Source organism: Rhinolophus sinicus, chromosome 2 (assembly GCF_057876585.1).
Source record: "Rhinolophus sinicus isolate RSI-liver-muscle chromosome 2, RSI-T2T, whole genome shotgun sequence".
NCBI classification, from domain to species: Eukaryota; Metazoa; Chordata; class Mammalia; order Chiroptera; family Rhinolophidae; genus Rhinolophus; species Rhinolophus sinicus.
Genome location: NC_142502.1, coordinates 132,048,496 through 132,068,988, shown reverse-complemented (window position 1 = coordinate 132,068,988; position 20,493 = coordinate 132,048,496). Strand labels below are relative to the sequence as shown.

At 35.0% G+C, this 20,493-nt stretch overlaps 1 protein-coding gene across 8 annotated transcripts in view; it reads left to right on the top strand.

The window, feature by feature from the left end:
- Positions 1-20,493, top strand: part of CTNNA2 (catenin alpha 2) — a 1,050,986-nt gene that overhangs the window by 993,884 nt on the left and 36,609 nt on the right. For all 8 annotated transcript variants that reach the window (XM_019750020.3, XM_074332253.2, XM_074332251.2 and 5 more), the window contains 3 exons: positions 4,565-4,746; positions 15,024-15,129; positions 18,733-18,867. In XM_019750020.3, the coding sequence (XP_019605579.1) occupies positions 4,565-4,746; positions 15,024-15,129; positions 18,733-18,867 (423 nt within the window). The remainder of the gene's footprint in view (positions 1-4,564; positions 4,747-15,023; positions 15,130-18,732; positions 18,868-20,493) is intronic.

Below are 20,493 nucleotides of genomic sequence, written 5' to 3'. Positions count from 1 at the left end.
GGCGCAGGGTAGAAAACTGTGGATTTAAGTCTCTGATGCCACAGATTTGAGCCCTCAGATCAACCAGATCAGCGATCTAGAGAGATGTGCTTGGTATTGTGAACGGGAAGCAGCAGAAACTACGACTGCCCCAGGTGATCACATCACACAAACAGAAACGCTGATTTGTTCCCTTTCCTCTTGGCCATGAAAATCATTTTTCTCACGTTCCCTGAATTTGAGGGAATGGACAATTGCATGTTATTTATTTTGTATTCAACTTGATTTCAATGTAAGCAGCCTCTAATTTTTTTTTTCCTTACCTAGAATAGCTTTAATGTGTTAACATTTCAAACTGCTGAGTTACAATGATAAGGTCTAATTAAAACTCATATGTTGAATTTTAATTTGATTAACTTGCAAATTTTGCAGTTTGTACCATCTACTGTTTATAGATAACCTTTTTTTTTTTTTTAAATTCCCTTTTCAGAAAAGGTCAAGTATGAATTTTTAAAAGCCAAGAGCATTTTAAAAATATTTTGGAAGAGACTTCGGCTCATAGATAGCTACATATGCAGAAGCAAATGTAATGACACTTGCGCCCCAGTCACACACCATTAAGTGCATTATGCGGGTTGAGCACCCCTAGAGTCAAAATAACAACTTCCTTTGTAAATCTGCATTGAAGGGGCCAGTGTTTCTTCAAAACTGTGCCCTTAAGAAATGTTTGTCTGTTCTGATAACTCCTCTCTAACTATGTTGATGTAGTAAGTGGAAAAATGCTTAAGCAGTAAATCAAAAGATATTTATTAAGCTTCTATTCTGTACAGGATGCTGAGGCCCCTACCCTAAGGAAGCTCAGAGGGAAGTCAGAGGTAGGGCATTTATAGAAATTAGAGAAATGAGCAAAGCAGTTAATATTCAAATGCTAAATCGCACCATTGAAACTCAAGTGATACAGTTCACGGAGAAGTGTACACCCTTCAATGCACAAATTAACCCTTTCAGGACAATGAAAGGTTCATTGCTTTCCATTTGGGGGTTGAATGTAGAGTCTAGAGGTTTGCAGGTTAGGTTTATAGATTCTGTTAAAGAGAAGTACCTAGTGAATGCCTTATATGGCACTGATTAGGACTTGTGAAGTTTAGGTAAAACACAATTATCAATTTTATATAATGAGGACAAGTTAATCTAGGACAGCATTTGATCCTCAAATAGGAATGCTTCAGGAAAAAAGAACATAGTATTCAATTTCTGCAAATCCAAACCTATCTCAAATGCATGGAAATAGTTGCCTCATTTTAGTAAAATATTGCATATGTGAGCTTATAACAAACTCTTCTGTGTATTGACCACCGTTTTAAATACAGTTTTTAAAAGTACTTTTAAAATTTTTCAAAATATACTATTTTAAATACTTTAACTATAGTATTTGTACGAGGCTGGCTATTTAAATATGGGTTGTAATTTGTGTACACACACACACACACAAATCATGCACACACACAGACACTCACATACTATTTATATATAGTCACATACATGCATGCATGGAGTTGGTAGACATGGCTGTCTATTGGTAAGATGTAGTGTCCGGGCAGCTGCTACGTAGTCCAAGGACACCTTTATGCAAATCAGATAAAGATGCCCCTTACTCTGTACAGATTACCCCTCATCTCTAGGATGCTCAGCCTGGTGGACAGTCTGGTGGACAGCCTGGTGATTTCAGCGATACTTGTCCCCCTGGGCCGAGACTGCTGTGCGGAGTCTAACCTAAATGGGGCTGCATGGTGATCCATGTGCATAATGGTGAAGCATGGTGTTAGCTGGCCTGGATTTGAATCCTATTCCTACAGCTTATTTGATGTATAATATTGGGAATGTAATTAATTCTTCTGGGCCTTGGTATCATCATTAATAAAATATGGCTAATGATAGTGTTAGTCTTATAGAATGATTAAGTAGATTAAGTTTTTTTGACATACATAAGACTTAGCATGGTACACAGCACGCAGCACATATGTCTGTACTCAAGGAATCATATCAGTCTATTTATAGAGAGTCACATAGACAAAGAGAAGGGACCATCACTTCTCTTTGATGGTAACTAAGTAATTAGCTAGAGGGGTAGCTGGAAAGGAAAACTAATACGGAAATGATGATAAAATAATGTTAATGATATAGCCAAACATGCTTACTTTTGTTTGTATAAAACACTTAACACATTTATTATTTAATTTGTTGTCCACCATAATATTTTGAGATAATTGTTTACTATTCTTATATCTGAACATGTTAAGGACATGATCGAATAGTAATGAGGTCTTAGCCCAAGTCAGTGACAGAAGCTGGCTGAGCCCAGTTCTTCTGAGCTTCTGTCGCTGATATTTCCATTAGACATCAGCTACCTCTCCTTCTAATGATTCACTCACATTAGGAGGAGCTTTACAATTTAGGAAGCAATACTTTGTGTTATTTTACTTGTCTTTTGCAAATGCTGTAGGTCCCCAAATCACGTTCTCTTGGTCTCTCTTCTGGAGAATACGTGTATCCCAGAACCAGAGGGATACTAGGGGTTACATTCTTATCCATGTGTTCCTTCTGTGAAGCAAGTTACACTTGGTTCTGTGAAGATGCAACCAGGTGATGTCAAACATTTCACTGAGGGACTGCTACATCAATGGTGTTTTAATAAATAGAGTTGATTCTCTTTATTTGTGGTACTTACAAGGACTGACAATTAAGTTCATGAACTCGTTGCAACGATGTTGCTAAACTTTTTTGATATCAGAGATATTATTCGTTATGAATTTGTACCAACTGGACAGTTAACCAAGTTTACTATTTGGAAGTGCTGAAAAAAGACTGTGTGAAAAAGTTAGATGACCTGAACTTTTCGCCAACAATTCATGGCTCTTGCATCACAACAATGCACCAGCTCACATGGAGTGTCTGTGAGAGAGTTTTTAGCCAGTAAACAAATAACTGTATTGGAACACCCTCCCTACTCACCTGATCTGGACCCCAGTGACTTCTTTCTTTACCCAAAGATAAAGGAAATATTGAAAAGAAGACATTTTGATGACATTCAGGACATCAAGGGTAATATGACAACAGCTCTGATAGCCATTCTAGAAAGAGTTCCAAAATTGCTTTGAAGGTGGACTAGGCACTCGTGTCAGTGCATATCTTCCCAAGGGGAGTACTTCAAAGGTGATCATAGTGACATTCAGTAATGAGATATGTAGCACTTTTTCTAGGATGAACTTAATTGTCAGACCTTTGTATGTTCTATAAAGTCATCATGAACACGTAATCAGCAACTACTGAATCATTGCTCCTAGGGGAAATTCAAGGTTAGGTTCCTGAGTGCTGCTGGTCTCAATGTTTCCTTCAGTCAATCACACATAATCTTGTTTAATGGGTGCATCTGTTTAAATATCTTACTTTCTTGTTTTGATTCACTTACACTGATTTCATACAGCCAAGAGCCCTATAACTCCTGCCTGACATGAAGCTCACCTAATACAGGTATTTTCTTCACATCACAGCCTTCTTGTGTGCTTGGGGCTACTAGGCAACACTCTGGTGATGTTCTGGGGTTGTACAGCAATATCACCAACAAAAAGTACAAAGATGTGGAAAATGTGGAACTAAATACACCACAGGAAGGACACCTTTATTTGTGTGAGTGCTGAAACAAGAAGGCAGAGAATCCCTTATTCAACCTCATCTGGGAACATGTGTGTTCCTCATTTTCTGCAGCTGTTCATGTCTGTGAATGACTGTGAAAGTACCACAAGTATTAATTAGGGGTTGTAGATAAATTTTAGATAGTAGGCAAATGTGCAAATAAAGAATCCATGAAAAATGAGAATTGACTTTCTTTTTCTACATTCCCTTACCTAGCAACTTATTGAAATCAACCTTTGCTTCCTAATCTTATATTTTATCCCACCACACTCTTAGACTTTATACAGAGCCATGGTTATCTCAGGATTTCCACAGAGGTGGTAGATGAGGGATTGGAATAGGTAAGCCATCCCTGGAATGCCCGAGGTAGGGAGGGGGGTTTGGCATCTAATCATTATCTCCATCATTAACACTCATAGAAAGTCTCCCTACTCCACTCCACCGCACTCCACTTGAATGCTCAGATAGTGTTTAAAATTCCTCACTGACAGAAGGCCTTTTTTCCTTTCTCTGATCAGATTTTGGTGTTGAAAGGGATGTGTTCTTTCATCTAGTAAAAGTTTCCAGAGACCAAATATAAAAATTGTCAAGAATAGATTCTTTTGAACAAACATGTGTCATCAAAGCAACAGAGAACTTATGTTACTGTCAGTGTGTGCACCTTTCGATCTCCATATTTTTTGTATGTGGGCGTGGGGATGGGGAATTTGGGGACCTTCTCAGATGTCTGTGTGTGGTCTTTCTGGGGATGGAGGGCACTTTCTGGAATGGTGGAGCAGCCTATACATCTTGTCAGGGTCTGATTTTGTCATGAGCTGGAGGCAGAGTCAACCTACTGTTTGAACTTCCTTTGTCACCATTAATTAGTCACACTTTTCTGTAACCCACACAGGCCATCATGGCGCAACTACCACAGGAGGAGAAGGCAAAAATAGCCGAGCAGGTGGAAATATTCCACCAAGAGAAAAGCAAGCTGGATGCTGAAGTAGCCAAATGGGACGACAGCGGCAATGATATAATTGTGCTGGCCAAGCAGATGTGTATGATCATGATGGAAATGACAGACTTCACAAGGTGAGGCCCAGAAACAGGGAGATGGACATTTTCTCATTAAACCCAGAAGCCTAGCAGTATATATTAGCATGCAAGAGCTTGCTGGAAAATGAAAATATTACATGAAAGCAAGGTGCTGGTATTATAAAATCTACATGTGTAAGTCAAAATGATCGGAACCTAATTCTTAGCAGATAGGTCTTTTTGCTAAGGAGAACAGATTCATTTTTGTAATTATTATTGTTTTAATTATCTATCTTGCATCAGTCATAAAATCAAACCCCTGAGGATTGGGTGACTCATTTTTGATCTGTGCTATTTTGCAAAAGTATCTATCTATACATATGTGTGCATGTGTACATGTAATCTGTTTTAATGTTAGCCCATGATCTAGCACTAACTTTAGCTTGTTTTTACCCTTACATTCAAAGGATCAGGTTCAACAACCTGATTCCATAATTTTGACAGATTAATTACAAAATATATGTGTTTTATTCCCTTTTGCTTTGAGCAATGGTTTTAATAAATCAAGACGCCAGTCAGAATTTTGTCAGGGGCCTTTTCTTCATCTGGGGTCATCGCTGTTTCTGCCTTTGCATTTTCAGTCTCCTCTGTAAAGGGAGGTGACATTTCTGTCCTTCCTGCCTCACAAAGGTCAAACCAAGGCAAAGCAAAGCTCACTGAAAAGATCCCTGGATTTTGAGCCAACTATCAGGTGATTTTGGACCAGTCTCTTATTGTCTTTATTTATTTGCAAAATGAGGAAATAATGCTTTTCTTATATATTTCACAGAAGAGTTTTAAATTCCAAAGAGGTAACACATTTGTAAATTATGCTGCCATACAAATATAAGCTATGATTGTACTGTAGATGTTTTCCCCCTGGGAACACAGACACACGTAGACATGTGTGACCAAAGGTGTTTTAATAATTCCACAAGGTATTTGTTACTAAAGCTATGGAAGATATACGGCAATGTCTAAACATCACCTTATGGGTGACAATTATTTTTTTTTAAATGATTGTTGAATGCTTCTAATAAGAAAAACCTGTGATTAATTACAGGTTATAATAAAATATGGAACGTATCTGACTCATCCCCCTTACCCTTTGCCTCTGGCCAGAATGTACTAATGGCATTGCTTGGCCCTCTCTCCAAATATTTTGAAATTGTTATTTTACTTCACTGGAGTGATTTTACTGCTATGAGCGTGACCTTTGAGACTTTTAAATGTCATTGTATTCATTAGAAGTTCAAATTTGTAGATTTAGGTAGTCTCTTTTAGCTTCACAGATTTATTTCACACACACACACACACACACACACACACACACACACACACCTAATAATAGGAAAAAGTGTCTGAGCTATTTTTTACGCCTGAATTTCCTACAAATCATACTATCATGGAAGCCTCAGTCATTATTTTTCAAGGGCAGTGATGACTTAATTTGCTTGCTTTCAACATTATACTAGTACTTTATCTGATGGATATTATGCAATCCATTAATAACATCACTTGAACAAATATTCTCATTAGTTTAAAGTGAATAATGAATTTAGTCATGTTGCTAGTTTAGATCAAGAGAACATTTTATAATGATCTACATTATATATAACTGTGGTCAAGGAAGAGCGATGTTTGAGGAGGTCTTGTTAGATATTAAATAAGACAGATTTTGTATTAGACAAAGTATAGTTTTAAAAGTGAAAAGAAGGCCGCTTCAATTTCCTAGGGATTTCATATAATCATTTGATGCTGATTTGAATAATGAAATGTCTAGGATGCTACTGGTGATCATGTGTCCCCCTGCCTGATGAATAGTTTTGTGCCCATTTGTGAGGGCAAAGGAAGGAGTACAGGAATTAACGACCAGAGAAAAGAAAAGGGTGTGCATTAGAAATAGAACACTGGAAGCTAAGGTTTCTGCCTCTATCTGCCGAGCTTCTTCCTTTACAAAGAGGTGGCTGACTTGAGCCTTTCTTTGTGGCCTCTCAGCTAAGTTCATTGCACTTGATCATGTGTATTATTATTATTGACCTTGCATTTTCCACTTCAAGGAGGAATAATATTTTCAGCTCTATACCTCTGATAGCTTCTGTGTACTATTATGTCTTAGTTAAAGGAATTGAAACTCGGCTACTCTTCTCAAATCATATGTTTAAATGGAATGCGAATGCGAAACAAATGCTCTTGCATTTATTATCGTATTTTATTCTTATCAGTAGCTAACTTATTAATTTGATTCAGTAATCTCAATGATATGCACACCATTATTATTAAAATTGGAGAGGCTCTGCCTCATTATTTATGTAATAACTTCTTCCTGGAGGATAAAACTGCTATGCCTCATGTCTTTTTGCTGTTCTTGATTTCCACCTCATGGGCGATGGCACAAGCACTGTCATGCATAGGGTAAATCCATAATTCTCATGTCATTTTTGGGAAAGAAACAGCGTGTGCTAGTCTTGTGTTCCAATAACGAAAGGTGTGCAGATGACAGCAGCACAGGAAAGAAACCTAAGTGTAACTGTATAGCAAGAGACAAAGCTGTCTTTTGAGATTAACTATAAATTCTCATCTTGAAAGGAACAGGGTACAGGCTAAGGAAAAAAAACAAAACTTTTAGGGTACATCGAACTGTGAAATACTGAAGACTAGACTTAAGCATCATATAATCACCCCACTCTTCTCAGATACTCACTACCTCAGCCTAGGTATTCCCTGACTGGTCTTTCAGTTTCAATTCTTGAGTCCTGTCTGTCCATGCCACACCACATCTGGCCATTAAAGAGCAACCATTCAGCTCCCTGTGCACAAAACTTTCATTAGCTCCTCTTTTCATAGAATAAAATAAAAATCTTGAGTTTGCCATCTGAAGTCTACATGTATTAACCCTTAGCCTTCTAGTCAATTGGGTTCACATTTGTACTTCAATGTCAAGGCCATAATATAAATGTCACTGCCTTAAATAGTTCAACTCATATCCCTGTAGTCACCCCTGACTCCGCATTAATTTCAAGATTCATTCAACTTTTCTACTGTGCTGTCTTCAAACTGCTTCAGCTGATTGGTGAAAGTAATATTTCCCAAGCACATATTATGAAACCCTGGTTCTGAATGGAGGCTTCTGTGATTCAATGCATTTGCAAATTCATTCTTTATATACTATATCTCATTATTGGCGAGTCATATTATATATTGACAAGGTAGAGGTATTGAGAAAGCTATATAGCAAATAAAACTTTTTAATTTGGAGGATTTGGGGTATTGAGTACATTAACTTCGAATGTATGAACACACTGTTTTTTCATATTAACACCTACTATCTTCTCATGAAATAAATATGAATTGTTGGTCAATTATAGATAGCGGTGATACAGTGATAGTTTTGCATGCCTCTCTTTTTATTTCTTTTTTTGGGGGTGGTGGTGGGGATTTACTATTTCCTGGGAAACCATCCAAACATTGTATAAGTATCACCTATTACCAAAAGACAAAAGGTTACACATATCTATATAGTAGACCCAATTCTACAGCTTGATGTTCCTTCCAATAAAACAGAAAACATGTTCCAGATGGAACAATATGATGGTTTCTATCTTTAAAGTCACAAATTCCTCAAAGCACCTTTAAAACACCCAAAATAGAGATTCTGGTCTGAGGTAGGAAAACACAAAAGGTGTAAGCCATCATTCTGAGATGGAGCTACAGCCATTGGAGCCATTCCCTTTTTCAACATTGCCGTCCAATGATTGGAAGGCTTAAACTCTGATCTTGTCTTTTACTGGGTCTGATACATATGTTGTATATGAATTGATTCATAGATGATAGCTAGCTAGCCAGCTAGCTAGATTTTTTTTTTTTTCTGTTGGCCATTTTTTTGTTGTTTCTATACCCACTTCACATTATTCAGTTGACTGTGGCTCATTTAGACTTGTGCCATCCAATAGAGTAGCCCCTAACCACATGTGGCTATTTAAATTAATTGTTTTTTTATTGTGGTGAAAAATATATACAATAAAATTTACCATTTTAACCATTTTTAAGTATACAGTTCTGTGGCAGTAAGTACATTCACACTGCTGTGCAACAATTATCACCATCCACATCTAGAAAATGTTCATTTTTTCCCAACAGAAACTCTGTACCACTAAACGTTAACTCCCCATTCCTCTATCCACTCAGCCCCTGGCAACCATCATTCTCCTTTGCATCTCTATGAAGTTAACTACTCTAAGTGTCTCATAGAAGTGGAAACATACAGTATTTGTCTTTTTGTGACTGATTTACTTCATTTAGCAAAACATTCTCAAGGTTTAACCATGTTACAGCTTGTGTCAGACTTTCATTTCTTTTTAAGGCTAAATAATATTTCATTGTATGTGTATATCATATTTTGTATATCCATTCAGCCATTGTTGGACAGTTAGATTGAGTCTACACTTTGGCCATTGTGGACAATGTTGTGATGAACATAGGTGTACAAATATCTCTTTGAGATTCTGCTTTCAGTACTTTGTTGTATATGCCCAGAAATGGAATTGCTGGGTTATATGGTAATTAATTGTTTGTTTCATTTTTAAAGGGAACCACTGTACTGATTTCCATAGCAACTGCTCCATTTTACCTTCCCATCAACAGTACACAGAGGTTCCAACTTCTGCACTTACTTGCTAACACTTCTGATTTTTGTTTGTTTGTTTTTATAGTAGCCATTTTAATGAGTTTGAGATGATATCTCATTGTGATTTTGATTTGCATTTCTTTAAAGATTAGTGATGTTGAACATCTTTTCATGTGCTGATGTGCCATTGTATATCGTCTTTGGAGAAATGTCTATTCAAGTCCTTTGCTCATTTTTTAATCAGGTGGATTGAGTTTTAATGTTGAATTATAGGAGTTTTTATATATTTTGGACATTAACCCCTTGTCGGATATGTGATTTGCAGAGATTTTCTCCAATTCTGTGTGTTGACTTTTTACTCTGTTGATTGTGTCCTTTGATGAGTTGGAGGGAGCTGGATTAAGGGTGTATACGATATCCCTGTATGGACCTTTGCAAATTCCTGGGAATTTATAAATACTTCAAAATGTAAAGTTAAAAATAGAATAAAAATTGAATAAAATTAAACTCAGTTCCTCATTCACACAAGGCACATTTTAAGTGTTCTATAGTCACCTGTGACAAGGGGCTACTATATTGGACAGTGCAGAATTATAGAACATGTCCATCATTATAAAAATTCTCCTGGACAGCCCTGCTGTAGACGCTCTGATGTCTAAAGGAGTTTTAGAATTCACTCCCAGCCTATGCAATGATGGCGTTAAAAGGAAATGCTACCCTTGCTACATAAGCTGAATGCAGGGTCTTTTCTTTTAAACATACTGGTTATTACTCCACAGTTACTGCCCAACTACTAGTAAAGACAGCTACCCAACCTGGTCCATAAGCAGAAGGAAATGAGTAATTTTCACCACCCACCTCCCAAAATGACACAACTATTTTTCCTATTCCCCTTGCTTCTTCTGTTCATGATGTGAGGAAAGTACACTATGTCACGGATCCTATACTCAAAGAAATCTGGGCCTTGAAACTTTCTTAGAAGTGTCTTGCATGATGATCAGAACCATATACTAAATATTCAGGATTTTCTAGATGATTAAAAGAATTTTCTTATTTCAGTCTCGTGAGGCAATGAGTAGGGTGCACATGGTTTTATCTGCACCTCAAGTACATATGAATATCTAGACTCTGGCAGTTGACAATTTTTCTTGTGTTATTTTTCTGTGTAATTATAATGGTTTCTATTTTTATATTTGCATTTTATTTTTTATTTGATATTTGTACATATTGCGAGATGATCACCACAGTAAGTCTAGTTAACATCCATCACCACATATAGTTGTAAATTTTTTCTTGTGATGAAAACTTCTAAGATCTACTCTCTTAGCAACTTTTTAAATATATAATACAATATTATTGCATCCCCATGACTTAAGTTTAAAAACGTAAACTTTTAAGGTTGAAAAGTTTGTACTTTTTAAACCCCTTCTCTCATTTCACCAACCCCGCTCACCTCAGGTTACCATCAATCTGTTCTGTTTATTTATGTTTTCACTAGTGATACAATTTCATTCTTTTTATATATTCCATTGTGTATATACCACATTTTCTTTATCATTTATTCACTGATGTATGTTTAGATTGTTTCCGTATCTTGGTTATTATAAAAGCTGCAATGGACAGATACTATTTTGAGTGTTTTCATTTTCTTCAGATAAATTCCCAGAAGTGGAATTGCTGAGTTATAGGGTAGTTCTATTTTTAAGTTTTTGAGGAACCTCCATACTGTCTTCCAGAGTTGATGCATCAATTAATATGCCCACCAACAATGGGGTTCCCTTTTCTCCACATCCTCACCAACACTTGTCATTTCATTTCTTTTCCTTTCTTTTTTTTTTTTGCTTTTTAAAATTAATACTCAATCTAATAGGTGTGAGGTGGTATCTCATTGTGTTTTTGATTTGCATTTCCCTGATGATTAGTGATGCTGAGCAGCTTTTCAAGAACCTGTTGACCACCTGTATTTCTTCTTTGGAAAAATGTCTATTAAAATCCTTTGCCCATTTTAAAATTAATTATTTGCTTTTTTGCTATTGAGTAGCAGTTCTTTATATATTTCAGCTATTAACCCCTTATCAGACAATGATTTGCAAACATTTTCTCGTATTCCATAGGTTGCCTTTTCATTATGCTGATAGTTTCCTTTGCTGTGCAGAAGCTTTATAGTTTGATGTAGTCCTACTGGTTTATTTTTGCTTTTGTTGCCTTCGCTTTGTGTGTCACATCCAAAAAATAATTATCAGTACGAATGCCAAGGAGCTTGCTTCCTGTTTTCTTCTAGGAGGGTTATGATTTCAGGTTTTATGTTTAAGTCTTTGATCCATTTTTAGTTAATTTTGGTGTATGGTGCAAGATAGTGGTTTCAATCTATTGTATGCAGCTGTTCAGTTTTTGCCATTTATTGAAGAGATTGTCTTTCCCCATTGGATATTCTTGGCTGCTTTGTTGTAAATCAATTGACCTAATATGTGTGAGTTTATATTTATATTTTAAAGCAATACATTTACTCATGAAGAATTTAAAAGTAAAAGGTACAAAATTTATAAAGAATACTCTGGAAGAAAGAATTGACTTTTTAATAAATTCTACAGGAACAACTGGTTACTGTTATGGAAAAATAAAGAACGTGATTCCCATCTCACCTTATATACAAAACATAAACTGCAGGTGGCTTTAATATCTAAATATGAAAAGCAAACTTTAAATTTAAGAATAAATTGGGAGAATATTTTTGTTATCTTGGGTCAAAGATGAACTTTTCCTTTTTTTCTAACTTTATTGAGATATAATTGACATACAACATTGTGTAAGTTTAAGGTATGCAATGTATTGAATATATATTGCAATATATACTGAATATATACATTCAATAAATGCATTGAATATTTATATATATAAATGATTACCACTATAGCTTTAGCTAATACCTTCAAAAGGGAGAACTTCTTAAAGAATACGTGAAAAGCACAAACTCTAGTAGAAAAGATTGATACATTTGACCACAATAAAATTAAAATGTATATTAAAAAACTGTAATAAAAGTAGGCATGCAGGCTAAAGGACTGGAAGAAATAATTTGCAACATGAATAACTAACAAAAGATCAGAATCCAAAGTATCTAAAGAGCAGAAAAAAGCAATTTAGGTAAAAACAAATAAATCAATAGAAAAATGTGCAAAGGACTTGGATAAACAACTCAGAGAAAAGTTTATATGAATGATTCATAATAATTATCAGTAAATAATAAAAAGAGACTTGGCCACCTCTGTCATCATGGAAATGAAAATTAAATTGTTTCATATCCATCAGATTGACAGAAAAATAAGTGAATATTTAATTTATGAAATATAAACCTATAGAAAAGTGCATAAAAATAAATGTACAACTTAAATAGTATTATAAAGTAATCTGTATAATCATCACGCAGCTTCAGAAACCAGTCCCCCACCCCATATACCTCTTCCAGATCACAGTACCCTTCCTTTCTACTGGGTATAACTACTCCCTTGACTTTTGACAGTGGTTTGTTGATTTTCTAGGGAATAGAAAAGCCCTCACTTATGTAGCATTTGGTATTTCTATGGAATAAGCACTCCCATCCTGGCAGATTTCAAGCTACCAACATGTCAACTGACTCACCAAATTCCTGAAAAATTAACAATCAACACTTACAAGCATGTACAAATCCATTCCAGAACTCACTTGCCATTGCTTACTTCTTTGTTTTTTCTTCCTTTAAAAATAAATAGTTTTACTACCTAAATAAGAATCCTGAAATAAAATTTATATTAGCTACATCTGATAATGTCAATATTACGTTACTTAATGAATTGCTTGTGAAGTCTTTCTTCCTTTCCTATATTCTGGATGAGTTTAAATAGCATTGGGATTATCTTCTTTAAAAGGTTTAATGAAGTCCTCTAAGAAACCATCTGCATTTACTAATTTTTTAACCAGCTTTCTCTCTTGGAAATTCTTGAAGTAAACAAACATATGATTGTTAACAATGAAAAATCAAGTAGGGTGGAGCTCTGTGTGAATGGGTTAGAATAAAACTGCCAAAATAAACCAAAAACATATTTTAGAATTTGAAAGTTAAAGATAAAAATAAATAATGAGAACATCATTAAACATTGATAGATTCTGCATCCAAACTTTCCTTTAAAAATGTACAACAGAAACAAGGGAAAATTTATTTAGAGATAATAAACAAAATAATGTTAGAGAATGGAAGCCAGAGTATCACAGAATCTTTAACTCATCCAATATTAAATAAAATTCATATGTGAAATCTCTGTCTGTATTTAAATAGCTGAATAGCCAGTGGGAAAAATATCAGTGTTCTTTGTGGAAGAGTTAATGTTATCACAGCAAAATGAAATATCGTGTTTTGAATTTCCCTATGTGTGTGTTTAAGCTTTGACATGAACACAATATATTTTACTTTTAGACTAATGTGAAGAAAAAATCTCAGAAGAGAAATTAGGAGGGAAACTGAACAAAATGGCCTTCATTTACAATTATTATTTTAAGACATTTTAAATCTTCTATTTCTTAAAATGTTGTTATGTAATGATGACAATATTGCCTACTCTATATAACCTTATGTATAAGTGTTTTATCCACATCTTATCACATTTGTAACTATAGGAATGTAATTTTGTAGCATTAAAAAATGCACTGATTTTTAGATGCACATAAGGAGACCAGGATAAGTAGCAATGCGGAAAAAAAAAAAAGATAAGTATATTTAGCCTATCATTTATCTCTCAAAAGAGAGAAAGAAGTTATATCATATAATATACTTTGTTTAAAGATTTATGATGCAGCACACTTTTCTTTTCCTCTATGATAAATATTTAAAAGACATGTAATATTAAACAGTTCACCTAATTGAATACTTTACGTGAAAATGGTTTGGAAGTATACAAACATCTACTGTCACACAATGTTTTTTGTGTTCCATCATAAATCAGTACCAGGAGCATATAAGCCTACCAGAGTAAAAACTCAACAGAATTCTAAAATTCTGGCTGAACAGTTCCCCATTATGTACAAGAGACAAGTGCTTGTCAAAGTGCCAAAGTGGACTTAAAATTGTAATAAGGGTGCTGGACATGGTATGAAAGACAATGCAGGTGTGTTTATTTTGGCTAGACCCTGATTTAAATTTAGAATTTTTTACTTATGATTTGTATAAACGTAGAGGAGTTCATCATTTTAGTCTATTTTGCTCTTCTTTAAAATGGAAATGATGATACCTTACTTGCTAGCCTTGTTATGAAGACAAATCCAGTAATACCTATAACAGCATAGAAACGTAGTAAGCATTTCAGTATTAAATTCCCGTTGTCCTTGTGGCGATCATCCTTTTTAATGGAACACTATTTAAAATATGTAAATTAATGTAAAGAATAAAATGTGAATATGTGCATCAAAGTAGAGAAAAATATTTCCTAAAGATGAATGGAAGTAGATTATTCACATGGAAATTGAGATGGAACTGAGAAACTGAGATGAAATTGAGATGAAATTCAGAAAACATTCAAAATTTTTCGAAGGTGGCCAGAGCCAAATACAAAGCAGAGTCCTGAACGAACAATATGGTAGGTTTGTCTATTTCTTGTCATAAAGTGGATTTCTAATTATGTTGTTTATGTTGTTTCAGAGGCAAAGGCCCATTGAAAAACACATCTGATGTCATTAATGCTGCCAAGAAAATTGCCGAAGCAGGTTCTCGAATGGACAAATTAGCCCGTGCTGTGGCTGATCAGGTAATATAAGAGAGAAGAATGGAATCATTAATTAGCACTCGGGTTCTGTAATGGGTTTTATGCATCATATAAAATGCCTCTGAAGAATGAATTGTAGAGAGTCACTAACATTGTATAAACCAGCCTCTAACTCTTTCTGAGGCTGAGCTGATGAAGATGAGTTCAATTCAGGAGGGACTGCTAAAGTCTGTGACTAAAATTCCTTGAGAAAGAAGAGCACTCCACAAGGCAGGAGACATGATACCCAAAGAGGCATGGATTTTCTCGGCTGTCCTCATTCAGAAATTCAATCACATTGACTAAGGGGGAAGAAAAAGAAATAACTTTATGTCTTGTTATTTAATATTGACCTCATTGTAATGATGCTCTTCATAATTCATAATAATTTATACTCTAGTATAAAAGGGGATTAATCCACATAATCAAAAATCTCTAGATTTCAGCTTTATTTTCATCCAGACTCAAAGGCATCAGAGATAAATGAAATTCTCAGAGTAACTTTTGTGCTTTTAGACTGAACTAACATAGAGGTTAGAATAGTTCTCAACCTCACCTTGAATATGTGAGTTGATTTCCACACTTTTCATTTTTTCGGCTTGAATTAAAGTCCTAAAATCCTGTTTAAATATGTGTTGCTACAGTAATGTTTCATTTCTTGTAAGGGTACATTAGGCAATAGACTTTTCCAAATTACTGATGACTATTCCTTTAAGCAACAGTTTACAGTTTGAATTATTTAAAAAGGAAAGTGTCTTAAAATGTAACATAAGATTCTGAAATAAGAAGTATTATATAAACAATCATCTACATGGAGACAACAAGATGAGCAGGAATTTGTTTACTAGATTACAATACAGTGATGCTCTCTGAAGACATTGAAATACACAGGATTGTTTTCTCCTCTGTAGACGGCCCTAGTCTCCTATGATTTTGAGCCAATTATTATAGTCTTTCTCCCTCATTATTTAACATTGGGCTGTTCCTATAACCACTGATTATCTTCAACTTTCCAGATTCTAGAATACATAAAGAAAAATACATTATTAAACTATTAGGATTGTATTTAAAATAAGCCAACAAATTATCTCATATGTATATATAATCTGATTGAATGTAGTTTGCTCACTTTTGCATTTTTGAGAAACAATAGTAAAGATAATTCATTAAATATTACCATAATGTGAGAACTCCCCCAAATGTATAGGGTTTGAGAACCAAACCATTACTAATTAGCTAATTTCAGGTCACTGTCAACTGCCAGCCTTCCTAAAATTCACAGCATTAGGTTGACCTTCTTTCTGCAGTTTTCTATGTATCTCAGAAAGTTCATGTAGAAGAGAAAAGAGACAATGAACTAACTTAAAAATATGTATGCGTGCATGCAAACAAACAAAACAAAACTGTACCAACAAAGAAAGAATGCCATATATATATATATATATATATATATATATATATATATATATATATATATATACTTTTTTTTTTTTTTCCCCCTACAAATGTTGAGGGTAGTTGGGATGAGAAGATTGACCAGCGAATGGTGCTTCTGAAAAGAGTTTTATTAGGAAGGACTTCTTCCCAGGAGTGAAAGTGGATGGAGTTTGAGTGGTTTTTCTATTATAATCTAAACCTCAATGGCTAAAATGATTTCTCAATATGTTTAGGCTCATTGGGTTCAATATTTTTTACTCAAATTTTTGATCTTGCATTTTTGGACCCTTTTTTCCAACAATTTTGTAACTTGAAGCATAGTCCCCAAACAGTTTTGATATCTGGAAAACTCACCACACATGCACATACACAAATCCCAGGTTTTCAGATGTCCTTTGAGATTATGACAAAGTATTTAAATGCTATGTAATGATGATTTTAAATTAAATAGATGAAGGTAAGCATTGCCCTCTCTTTGTGGTATTTTTATTGTCATCAATTGTGAAGCACCTTGCAATTTTTGCTAATGTTTTTGTCTGAATGTGACTTTTTTCCCCCTCAAATTCAGCTTCTATTTTCATGAAATAAGAGTTATTTTTCTTGATCCATCATGCCTTTATTTGTGTTTTAAATGCAATACCAAGAATAAGCATTACCAAGGAGTGGATTGGTTGCCTTTATTTTCCTGAAAATGTTTTTATGAATATTTGAGATAAGGATGCAATATAAACTTTTTAAAGACTGTCCCATTTTTAATTATTGTTCCATTGAGATAGAACTTCCAGTTTAATTTACTGCAAGGTACTTGTATCAGAAGACTTGTCAGCCCTCTAAGGAGATACCATTTTAAAGTTAATTCTTTTTAGTATATGGACCTCTGGAGTTGGATAAATATTACAGTATTAAGTACTTGTAGTATGCTAAAAGCAGTCTGTGGGATTTTTTCTTGATAAGTGCAGTTAGTGGGAAAAAAAAAAAAAGCCAAGATGGTAAGTGTTACATATAAAAGAAACCCCTTTGTCATTTATTAGGTAAATGGTTATGTCAAAACCACTGGCTTCACAGTATTCATGAAAGAATTCCTTTTCTTAAGCTTGAAAGAAACAGCTGGAGTCTTTTTCTTACAAGCTTATTCTAAATAAGATACCTCAGTTAGGCTGTAAGTACTTATTTCTTACAGTGTTTCATCAAGGATCTGGTGATTATATGTTTTGTGTTTTTTTTTTACAAGTGCCAGTTTGAGCCAGAATGATGGAATGGCCTGGAAAATATCGAGCTGAACTTTTGATAGCAATAGAAATAGATTTCAGTTACTGGATAGCCATTGGCATTGAAGCCTCAGAAATGCTTTAGGTAGTCACGTAAATGTCTGTGGAAGTGTTCAGCAAAGCTCCATCCGATGGACATCTGTCCATTTACGTCACAAAGACAATTCACAGTCCCTGCTCATAGCTGACTCTGGCACATCCTTTGAAGGGCTCTATTGTTACTCTTACGAGTTTATTTCAACTGGCATCAAGTTCATTGGACTCGCTTCTGTTTCTATTACAGTGGTCATGTTTCTTCCCAGAATCTATTGTTTAAAGGAAGTTTATCACGTTGCTAAAATTTTCATAAATATGAAAAATCCAAAATTGTTATACGTTCTTTAGGGAATGACGCATTTCTTAGAAAGTCAAAGTAAACAAGTGATATTTCCCCCCAGTTAATTGAATTGAAACTCTGTCCTGTCCTGTGGCAGAGAGATTGCCACACAGAATTATTTCCTTCTCACATATGTTGCGTTGGTTGTCTGTGTTAAAATAACTTTGCACATAGTGAACATTGAATGAGCCACTAGGGAAGAAAAAATATATAGAATATTTAGTTTTCTTAATGGTTTAGAAGACAACTGGTAAAATACTCATAAACATGTATAGAAGTTTCAATAAGACTTTCTGGAAGCTCTTCAATATTCTTTCAGTAGCATTTTATTAAAGTAGAGCTAACTATTCTAAACTGTTGGCTGTGGACTTTCTAAAATGACATACAGTATAAAGAAGTTACGTTAAATGGATGTAATTAAAGTATACGACACTGAAAGCTTTTCTTCTCACAGCTTTTGTGTAGCATGTGTTAGAAACTGAGGAGTACTTACTAACTGAAATCACTTTTTTAAATGTTTTATAGTGCCCTGATTCAGCATGTAAGCAGGATTTATTAGCCTACCTTCAACGAATTGCCTTGTATTGCCATCAGCTTAATATCTGCAGCAAGGTGAAGGCAGAAGTACAGAATCTGGGAGGAGAGCTCATTGTATCAGGGGTAAGCTGGGACTTGGACTTCACAATTTAAGTTCCCACTGTTGTACTTCCAAGGCAAGAATTCTTGGCAACAGTACTGCTAAAAACACCAAGCTACAGTGATTCATAGAGAGGTATTTTTAAAATAAATGTTATCACCATTATTCCAGACCTTACAATAACTCACAAAGAGCAATTTGATTTTCCAATTACCCCATGTTTATACTAGCCTTGTAAAATCTCCATTCTTCACAAGAAAACTAATTTCATAGTCTGGAAACTCATTGCTAAGCTGTGACTATTATAATTATTTGGGGCTTTGGTATATTTACTCATTGTGAGTCTACTTCCCTTTGTTAGTCCTAGTAATTTTCATTCTTTGTTCAGGAGCCAGCCTCTCTATGTGTGGATTGTGTTCACATGTTAGAAGTGATAAAAACAATAGGAATTCATTTATCAGGTTCCAATGCATACTAGGTTATCAGTAACCATTAAAAGCCAGAAAATGTTTGAATTGAATACGGGTTGATGTGCTGTTGCCAAAAACTAACATAGTTGTCAAACACTAACAATTATATATTCTTTGCTTGATCACTCCAGTGTTTCCCTTGTCATGAAAATATAAGTATCTGGTTCATTTCCTCAAATGCAAAGAAATATGAAGTTCAGTGACTAGAAGGATCATGATTTCTTGGCAAGATTTCTAAATGTATGTGTTGAGATTCTTCATCTTGGCTTCTTACCCTCCCTCAGTCCCTTTCTTTTAACACAACGTGCCATCTATTGTAAACTATTTGCAAATTCCAAAGTGTGGCTCTGCCACCTTTAGTTCTTTTCCCAGTTGACCATGCTGCTGCTGCCATTTTAAGTGTGGCATTACAAGGAACGTCACATTGTCAACACGGTGAATGCCTTGTGAAAATCAGACCAATCGTGAAGCTCAAGTCTTCCTTAAGCCATTTTTAAAAATTCATCAATTTGAGCATTTGATAAAAACATATGGAAAAATCATTCTTGAATCAAACGGTTTCAGTTCCTCTATCACTCGGCTTGCAGAAAACATAGCTGGGAAAAGAGCTGATCTGGTTTGCATGGAGATGCCATCTGGAAATCCTACTCCATGCAGTCCTACCTAGAGCCCAATAAATTGGCTGTTTTGTGCCTCTTTCCAAAGCACAGTCACCTCTTTGCATTTCCAAAATGATCCTGCTTCAACATTCTTCAACAACCAAGTGCAGTCTGTCTTGCAATGTGTCCTTTCTGTCAAGTTGGTGATTACCAGGATTCAATCTGCCAAGAAGTGATCAAAACATTGCATCTCCCTTGCTTCCTTTCTTATCTTCAGCCTCGATGGTATAATTTCCCATACCATTCAGCTTTCATGTCCATCTGTATATAGCATCTATGGTACTGAGTGCTTTTTGTTTAGCTTGCCTTGTGTGCTTTCATTTGTTACTTTCCAAATCTTATTTACATGGATGCACAAAGCATCTTTGTGGATCTCAGACTCCACAAACTCACCTAGACAATATTTTACGGGCAGAGTTGCTCTCCATCATCCTCTCAGTGCCCATTGTCCATCGCTGCCTCCAGAGCTTCATCTCCATTGTCTTTTCCTCATTTAGATGTAGTCCAAACCATCACTGGC